We start from the raw sequence: 9,638 nt of genomic DNA, 5'->3' as shown, positions 1-9,638 counted from the left end.
AGAGAGAGAGAGAGAGAGAGAGAATTAGGATTATTTTGAATTTGTTCGATTTTTTGAAGTGACAGCCCTACAAGTGATTACACTTCTGATTTCATTAAATATGTGGTTTTCGGACATAAACACTAGAAAGATATTTACCCCCAGTTGACCGACTCCACTGTCTCAATGTCCAAGGGGTCCATGGACTGTGGCAGGGCTTTATAGAAGGAGACCAGCCTGTCAGTCAGAAGCTCACAGAGCTCGGTGTTTTCAGTTAAACACTTGGCAGCAGCCGGCTCTGGTAAACTGACCAACAACATCAGGCCTTCACACGCCTTCACCACTATTCGGCCATCCTGAATAAGGAATGGATGGATACAAAGGAGAACATGGGTTATGGATACCAACTTTGAACACACCAAAAGGAAAAGACATATAATACTTAACTTAAATCATGGGTTACTCACAGGGCTCTTTGTGAGGTTGAGCAGGGAGGTGACAAGATTGTAATTGCTGTTGTTATTGTTGTTGCTTGTTGGACTAGAGGTGGAGGCGGCAGCAGCAGCAGCAGCCTGTGGCTCCTCTGGGCAGTCAGCCTGTTCCCCTGCTGGAGACTGACCAGTGTCTGGAGCCAAAACATCCTCCTTTACCTCCCCTGCTCTTTCAGGACTCTTGGTCTCTGGTCTCTTCAACTTGTTCTGCAAGTAAAATCACAAAATAATTTTGAAATCCTGTAAGGCTCTTGCTAGTAATACATACAGATGAATATTTATGACTGTGCAGCTCAACTTTTATTCCCGCTGGTGTCATAGCAACGCACCTCAAGGAAGAAGTTGACGAGGTATGGGTCCTGCTTCAGTTTGGCACAGACTATACAAAGGAACTGAATCTCTTCATTTTCTGTAGGAGCAGCCAGCACCTCCCCACACAGACGAACCAGTTTCTGACAGAGCAATGTCACAGCCACAGAAAAAAAAAGTTACAAATAAGTTACATAAGCTGTCCGTTAGTGGACCATTTTGAGGAGAAGAACTGTCAAAAACACACAGAAATCCAGACTGTAACACTTCTCACCTGTACGGGTCTGTGGACATTGATGTGCGGCAGGAGAGGCTGACGAATATGTGCTAGCAGCTTTGTGTAGAAGGTAAGCACCTGCTGCTTCATCCCCGGAGGACACTGATGGGAGATCATACAAACAGAATACGTTAGAATTTATTTGGGTGCTCCACCAAAACAGATGTGCCCTCTCTCCATGTGGAAATGCAACTCACAGTGCTGATTAACTGAAGAGTCTACCTAAATTGTGCATTCACATATAATCATTTGAATTCACTGTTGAATTTCAGCCAATTGCATACTTGAAGCTGCGTCCAGCTGTCCCAACCTCCGGGGGCTCAGTGGCCAAAATTAATTCTCAACCTTGATTTCTTTTAGATTTTCATCCAATATCACATATATAGGTACCATATCATGATATATTTATTTTCCTGGAGGTATAGTTCATGTAGTTACCAAAGTATGACTGTCTTACATCAGCCTTGCCCAAGGTGTAGAGAGTCTCCAGGATCTTATGGTGTAGGAGATACTCCATGCAGGGTCCTGTCTCTCCAGACTCCCTTTCCCCTTCCTCCTGGGTCAGGATGTCCAGCATCTGTTCCAGGTGAGATGGGATGTTGGTGTCTGTGACTGGAGCTTTGTCATCTAAAACACAGGGGAAAACACAGAAACATGTTTAAGAAACCTTTGCTTGTCCATGAGGTATAAACACAAGGGAAAAGGCCTCTCAACCTCAGCATAAAAGCTTCTGAACTTTTATCTGACCACTTCACCTGTGCAAAGCCAATTGTTTTCCTTTCTCTCTTTTTTTTTGCTCACATGCAAAAACAAAACTACTAAACTACATGGCTTCCATGTAACATTCATTTCACTTTTATTGTGACACACATGCTAAAAGTGGTGAGTTATTGACAACTGCCAAAATTTGCTTAACCCAGTACATGAAGGTAACATGAGAGAAAACAACAGTGCTATATTATGCACAAGCGGTTGAAACTGTGGATCACATCAGTTGAAATAAAATACCAATGTATGTATTGTGCTTAATCTAGCAAAGGACAAAATGTTAAAATGTGGTCAGTGATGCAAGAATAACAAGTGTGTGAAATTAGGTTTCTAAGATAAAAAACAACCACTTAACCACAAAATAACCTTATGATTTCTAAAAATCAACAATCATGCGGCCTGATGAAGGTCGAGCTGCTCAAAAGTTCACCAGTGATACATGAAAACAAATCTGCTAATACTTTGAGTGCTGATAATCCTCTAGCGGCTGTTCAGAGTGAATTTTGTTAAACTGCCCAAACTAAGAGAACTACAGCAAAGAAGTTGTTCAGAGTGAAGAATAAGAAAAGGAGACTTTCCTGGTCCAAACACGAAAAGAGGCACCGTCATAGAGAAGGGCTGCTTTAGTCCAGAGAGAATTGTTGAAGTATATTGCAAACTCAAGCAGCATGGCATTCCCAGCATACTTCTCAACTAGCCTTTCCATTTGGATTTTCTTTATAACCATTCCCTTTGCACTGCCTGAGCCCAGGGGTACTACATGAGTAAGTAATTAGTCAACCAATAGAACATTTTATAATCAATGATAGTTGAGGAAAAATAGTAAATGTTAGTAATGCAGTTAAAACTTTAAAACACTGCCTTTTGCTTTCTTTTCAATTAAGTTTAAGGCAAATCTATAGGATCTGGAAACTAGTTATTATCATTATACATTATTTATCATCTGTAGTATACTGAATATTATCAGATTAAGTAATAGATGGATTAATCAACAGTGTATACATCATTATCTGTAACCATAGAACTGTTTCAAGTATGAACAACTTATGAACAGATCAGTTTCCTGCAAGTGTACACAAACTTTTGACTTGTGCCCTTGGTACAAAAGACATTAACATCTTTGAAGGCAATCAAGCTACTTCTGTTATGCTTATTCTTTCAGACTTTTCTTACCAGAAGTCTCAATGTAATAATGTGTAATGGCCTTCCAGTGATAGACAAAGTCCTCCTGCAGGGGCAGCGATGGGGCAAGCTGAAAAAGACAGATTATAAACATAAGCATATTTTATGTTTAAACTGCAGGCCCATAGAGACCCCACTAATTATAATGACAACATGTCTACATGTCTCAGTCATTTTAAGATTTCAAACAGAGACTGAGAAGACTGTTTGGAAGATGTGGGTCTTATGCTCAGGCTACTAGTTCCACATAACACCTTCTCATTTTTTAAATGGATCTAATGTACAAATTAACACACTGTTGTGAACCGAGACACAACAACTTTCAAAACGTGTAAAGATTAGGATAGGGTAAAAAATTTCACTTTCATGTGACATAATGGTCTACACTTATCGTTGCTCCTATCCTCATACGCTCCAATAAACTCCATGACAGAATAATTAGTTGGTATTAGACGTTTGCCTATCAACTCACATCTACGCCGTAAGTCAAAGGTTTTCGTCTATTGTTTGAAACCCCTAACAGGAGCAACTTGAGAACAGGTTTCAGACAGGTTACTACTGGTTTCTGACTAGTTAGCTAGCTAGGTAACGTCTAACATTAAGCTCTCCAAAAAGAGATGTGCGAAATGCTCCGTAGACTGGGGCTTTATTATTAATGTTAAAACTTTTGCGCAACATTAAAAAAGGGTTTCATGTCATTTCAACATCACTCCTTATGATAAAACCCTGCTATTTGAACGACATAGCTAACTAGCTAGCTACGACGTTAGCTTAGCTTCTTGAAGCTGTTATCAGCTGACGTCGGGGGCTAACTAGCTCAGTTTGTGAAGCTACATTTAACACAGATGACTCGCTGCAATTAAGAAAATTGTAATGGGTAAGTATGTTAGTTAGGATCGCAAGTGAGTAGACAAACAAACACACTTATAGGTATACAGTAGCTAACAAGAAAAAAAAATACAAATTGAAAACACAAACACAAAACGCTAACATTCGCTTATGCTAATTAGTTAGCTCGCTAGTTAGCAACGTATCCCTAATGCTGACGTTATGATATGTTGATGTCTGGTCGACCAAAGGCCCCTTCTAACCTAAATAGATACTACACAAAAGCAAGCCAATGGACAGACATATATTTTTGGTTAACACTCACCGCTTCCACGGCATGCTGGAGAATGGACGTAAATTTGGAGAACATTTTGTTCTTCGACTGGACTAGTTTCTCCCGAGAAGACCTAGAGAATTCCTCTATCTTCTTCTTCCTGTTGCTACCGCCTCGATCCAGATTGGAGGTTTCATATAATGACCCTTGTAACGAAAGAATAAATGTGAGCAATAAAACCGTAACACGTTGCTGGCCACACGACTTCACGGGCCTGGCACAACCACTGTAAACAAGACGTCTACAGACTCAAGTAACGTATGCTCACTTTGGACACGGTGGCACTTCCCTCGCCAAACGCTACTCTTCAGAACCACCAGGGGGCGCAGGAACACAAGACACTGCCTTATAATTACTGACAGCGATCGATGCATACAAATGGAGACAGCAACCAATACACTCAATGTGGGACGATGATCAATATCTTCAGCATGGAAACGACGATCAATAAGCCCACTTCAAATGTATAAGCAAGTATGGGATTCCGATAACCGAGAAATATAAATTATCCCGAAAATCTCAGTGAGCTGGGAAATCAACTGATTATCTTCCCACATGATGCACTGATTTGGGTTATATCTCAGAATTCCCAGTTTTTCTCACAATAGGGTGGAGGTTACGCTTGCTTAAAGTGTCACTGCTTTTCGGAAAAAAAGTTAAGGAATCCACGTGATGAAGAGATTGCCAAATATTTTTTCAAAGCAGCCAGGTTAACGGGGGGGAAATGAAAAGCAACATTCATTGCTCCAGAGCGCCTGTCAACTTTACGATTTAGCCCAACTACCACGTCCAGAACAGCACAGTCATCCCAGACAAAAAAGTAGGCTAGCCGGTTTAAGGTTTAGGTGACCTGACAGCAGCTGCAGGCGAGGAATTTCAAAAATTAGTTAATTTATAAATCCGCTATTCTGTGATATTATGTTCAAATATGGAAATAAACTTGTTGGAAAATAAGAAGGATGCTGTCTGTTCCAGGACACGCCCTGTCGCTGGGAAAGTGCTCTCTCCATCGCGCAGCCTAGTCTAGTCTCCCAAATCGCAGGCTGTATGTTTCCCTGCGTTTAATCCCATTAGATGACAGCCAAAAACTTAAAGCATAGATAATATCAGACTGTCAACCGGCCTTTTCCCTCTTCTTCTAAACTGCAGCGGGGCATCTCCTCCTGATAATCTCGGCAAAGAAAGAGAAGCTCTACCTACCAGGCATGTCTGCTAGAGGTGAGTATCTTTTGCCGCAGAAGCCTTCATAACAATACATATAAAGGAGAAAAGTCTCTTAATTTTGGGAGTGGAGTGGGGTCTTGGTTCAAGGATGGATGCAATGGAGAAGAGAGCCCATTTGCGTCGTCTTTCGGAGGATCAGGCTCTGATAATGGCTCTGTTATTCTAAGTAGGTTACACCGGTGCATAGCTGGAACTACAGCTTCCACTGCTGCAGCCTTTTCTAGACAACTTATTTTCTTGTTATGAATACTATGCATTGTGATTCAACCTATAAATAGATTACACTTTTTTTTTTTTTTTTTTTTTTTTTTTAAATCCCAGCAGTGATAATAGACCTCCTCTGACTGCTGTTCCTTTTGACATTTCATATTGTCTTTAATCAGGGATGGTGCATATCATTAGTTGAAAGCTGCACTCACTCTAATTGTTGCCTAAATGAATGCTGTTGCTGGAGGACTGCATATTCTGCACATTCCTAACTGACTGGTTGTGATACAATGGAGTTGTGAAATTTGATGATGACTTCTTTCAAGTGTTGAGCTGGAGAGGGGTCAAAACAAGTGGGAGTACAATCTTTTTGGAAAGAAATGCAAACTATTTTTTGGTGCAACAATCTCACCCTGTCTGAGTTGAGGAGATTTTTTAATTTCCTGTTGAGTATAAAACAAACTGATACCTGCAAACAGTGCAGGTGAACCATGTTTGTTCCCATCAGCTGGGCTTTTGTGCTGTCCTGGATCTGTGTCAGGTGACTGTGTTCTCTGGCAGAGGAGATAAAGAGCCTCCAGCTGCTATAGGTTAAGATCAGACGGGCTGACTGACTGATTGAGATCTGGATAAAAGCAGAGGTTACAATATTATCATGACCTCAAGGTTATTATTGTGTTAAATCTGCAGCTGGATTCATCTTGATGGGCCTGATCCTGTTATTGGGTAAAACATAAGCCTTTTATAAAGCAGCTCTAGCTGTACAGTATGTCGCTCTCCTTCAGGCTCAGTATGGCTGAGCATATGTAGCAAGATGGCTTTGAACTCCCCCTGTCACTGATGTGGCCTACTGTATCTGTCCTCCATGGCTGCTGGTCGAGATTGATGGAACTCAGAGCCCCCCTTGACAGCCCCCCTGTGGTACATGGATCTGATTAGCACGCTTAAGCCCCTGCAAACAGCTATCAATATTCATGATAAGTAACTACCCCACACCCTACAGTTGTCCGATAGTGAAGTGCCAATTATCTCTATGTTGGTTAGATGAATGAGGCAATATTCATTAATTATCGCAGATAAATCAGGCACATTGTCACAAATACAAATGTTTGTAAGAATTTGTCAAATCAAATACGTATTTGTCATGGGCCAACCTGAGCCAATGCTTGTTCAGTTGCACTGGTCATTTATGTACTTTAGAAGCTTAATTTCTTTTATTTTCACAATATTTAACAAGGGTGCATAAAGTATTTTTGTAATAAGATAATGATTGAGAATATTTTTTGATTAGTCCATTGACAGAAGCACACATATTTTGATTGTCACAAAATTTTCCACTTTTGTGAACACAATGGGCTAAAGAAATTTCTGATGGAATTTTCTGACATTTTAGGGACGAACAGATTGAGAAAAGAATCACAAGTTGCAGCTTTAAAGGAGCTATTTGTACGTTTTGCTATTGCTATTGCTACATAGCCAGCGTTAGCATTTACAGCCAACATTACCGGTCTAGAGGAAACGTTGCAATTCAGCATCAAACTTCATTCCTTTCCTCGCCAAGAGCTGTCTCCAGTGATGGAAAACTACACCAATGTTAACTCTTGTTTCTATCACATACTTTCTTCTATTGAAGTTCGCATTCTAATCAGCTAGCCCCATCCACTTTCATCACTTTCCAATAGTGAGTCATTGAAGCCTCCAAACTACTTCTTGTATCTTCTTGAACTTAATGGACATGATCCTGCAACTTTTATGAATGTTCTAGTAGCACCCATCAAAAAATATAGGCAAGAAAAACATGTTCAAGGCAATTGATTTTGTTCCCACAGTATGCAGGAAGTGAAAAAACAATGGCTGAAATGTCTCCACTTTCCCCTCTCAGTATACATTTATGTTTACCAGTGACCTTCTCAGTTGTCCAGCGAGCATCAGCCATTACTGTGCTCTCAGTCTTGCAGTCGCCTACCCCCCACCCTTTCATCGGCATAGGGCCATCAGCTTTTACCTTGGTAGTGATGCCCCTCCATTAGTCACCCCATCTTATAATACACCCTTGCGGCCATACTACTTTATCTGGGCTTTTCAGTGTCATCATATTTCCTGTGCTGTTTTTTTTTTTGTCTGGAATCTCTTAACATGATTTTATAAAAACCTTTATTATCCTGGGGTTGTTGACAGAGTGCATACTATATATTATTTCAAGCAGTGCAGTCACTTTCATTTCTACCTATGAGCTGCTCAGTGTGAGTGTGCTGCTCATGGCTATTGAGCAGAGAGGTTAAGTGCATTGTTCAAGGTCACCCCAGTAATGCCATGTGAGGGATGGCGGGGCGGTTCTCATCAAATCCCTCCATCCACAGTACATTCTCGCTCTTGGTGTGGGAAACCTCCCACAGTTTTGCCATTTAGCATAATCTCCTCATTTGTTTTTATAGCTGAATGTTTTGTTACTGCTAATGCTTTTGGTTCTTCACTGTTTTGGTTAGCTTTGTGGGAGAATTTATTGTTCAACTTGGTCCATTTAAGCTGGTTGTCGCTGCTCCACTGGAGAAACTTAAAGCAACATGTTGGACGGCAGAGTGCTCACATATGTGGGTCAGTGTTATTCATTCAGGTTTCTGCTACTCCTGGGCTGTTGTAGAAGTTGGTCATATTTTATATTAGATTTTATAGACCTCTTTGAAGGCATTGTTGTGAAGTAGTAAAGTGGACTGAATTTATGCATTTTAGGTCTTTCCTATCTTCCTAATGAAACTTTAAACAAGGTTTCAGTGTCGAAACGTGTAATGTTTAAGCCTGTGATCAAACTCAATATCAATAAAAGCTATTTTATTTTCTGAAAAACAATTATTATGTCATTCCGTTATTTTCATGTAGATTTGGTCATGGTTATGCTCTGTTTTTTCCCCATCTTCAACAGACCAGATTATTGATGTGATTTATTTTCTTCCAGTAATCAGATCTTTAATTAATCGTTGCATTTGGATGTGTAGATAGCTTTAAATGACCAACACCAAAGAGAGTCCCCCCCTCCCCCAACACCTGGTACCTCTCCAGTTTTGCCTCACTCTGACTTCCTTCTCCGCCCCGCCCTTTCCTTGAGCAGGGTTAGCACATCTTGAACACTGTACCTGTTACACTGCAGTGCAATCTGGATGATCAATGGTGGATGAAAAAGGAGGCATGGCTCCATTCTGCAGTAACCCAATCTGATGCCTCTTCCTTATCCGACCACTGGAGAGGGCTGCTCATGCTCCAGCAGCACGACCCTCTGCATCAGCACTTTTATCTCTCTCTCTCTCTCTCTCTCTCTCTCTCTCTCACTGTGTGTGTGTGTGTATACTATATGTCGCGTAGGAGGATTGGTGTGCACGCGCATGCATGTGTCCTGGCAAAAGCCTGAATAATTAATGAGCAGGGGAAGGAGTGAAAGTGCTGCCGGACGGGACGGTGTGTGTGGGAGTGTGTAGAGATGGGGGAGAGGAATTCAGAGAGGCAGCAGCCTGGCTACGATGGGCTCTGCAACTACGCCCAAAAAATCACCTCCTGCTTCGGACTGGATGGTAAGACAAGGCAAACATGAAGAGCAGGGGGGTGTGTTTCTGCTAGTGTGGAGCAGGATGCAGAAACGGCAGAGGCTATGAGAAACATTCAGGATGTATTTTGTGTGCGATGCGAATTTGTCTGTGTGCAGAGGCAGCAGTCTTGTTTTACGAGCATGTATGTGTTGATTTGCGAGTGTGTGGGTAGTTGAGTCAAAGCTACCACAGAGTGGATGACGATTGGAGGGCAGTGCCTCACTGCAGCAGAGTAGCATGTCCTTAGGTACACCCAGGTCCATGTGTCTGCATGTGTGGGTGTAGGTGAACCTAAATCAGTTAAGTACTGCATCGATGTAAATTGTAAACTAAGGCAGCTGAGCTCCAGCCATCCTGTCCTTGTGCACCCTCTCAGACAAAGAGGAAATTCATTAAATCTGAAGTGCAGGCCAAGCCCGACATCTCAGACAAAAAGGATATTTTGTGCTTTGTCATTGTCT

The 9,638-nt window shown here is 41.5% G+C and overlaps 2 protein-coding genes across 4 annotated transcripts in view; one reads left to right on the top strand and one right to left on the bottom strand.

Annotated features, from left to right (window-relative positions):
• fhip2a (FHF complex subunit HOOK interacting protein 2) overlaps positions 1-4,467 on the bottom strand; it is a 12,323-nt gene extending 7,856 nt beyond the window's left edge. Inside the window, exons 1-7 of one of the 2 annotated variants that reach the window (XM_023411748.2) lie at positions 4,160-4,467; positions 2,998-3,076; positions 1,514-1,683; positions 1,054-1,158; positions 800-922; positions 447-677; positions 139-335 (exon numbers count right to left, since the gene is read on the bottom strand). In XM_023411748.2, coding sequence (XP_023267516.1) covers positions 139-335; positions 447-677; positions 800-922; positions 1,054-1,158; positions 1,514-1,683; positions 2,998-3,076; positions 4,160-4,204 — 950 coding nt within the window. In that variant the 5' untranslated portion in view covers positions 4,205-4,467. Of the gene's footprint in view, positions 1-138; positions 336-446; positions 678-799; positions 923-1,053; positions 1,159-1,494; positions 1,684-2,997; positions 3,077-4,159 lie in introns of those variants that run through there. The other variant, XM_087175465.1, reaches the window with a different exon arrangement.
• Positions 4,468-9,056: 4,589 nt separating this feature from the next.
• The window catches only part of ablim1a (actin binding LIM protein 1a), a 35,688-nt gene continuing 35,106 nt past the window's right edge, over positions 9,057-9,638 (top strand). For both annotated transcript variants that reach the window (XR_015437593.1, XR_015437594.1), the window contains exon 1: positions 9,057-9,162. The gene's annotated coding sequence lies outside the window, so the exon portion shown is untranslated. The remainder of the gene's footprint in view (positions 9,163-9,638) is intronic.

The sequence above is a fragment of the Seriola lalandi genome, unplaced genomic scaffold (assembly GCF_002814215.2).
Source record: "Seriola lalandi dorsalis isolate HSWRI2012SDOR001 ecotype SW California unplaced genomic scaffold, Sedor1 jcf7180002054470, whole genome shotgun sequence".
Classification (NCBI taxonomy): domain Eukaryota; kingdom Metazoa; phylum Chordata; class Actinopteri; order Carangiformes; family Carangidae; genus Seriola; species Seriola lalandi.
The sequence above is the reverse complement of the archived record's forward strand: the minus strand, read 5'-3'. Positions and strand labels throughout refer to the sequence as shown.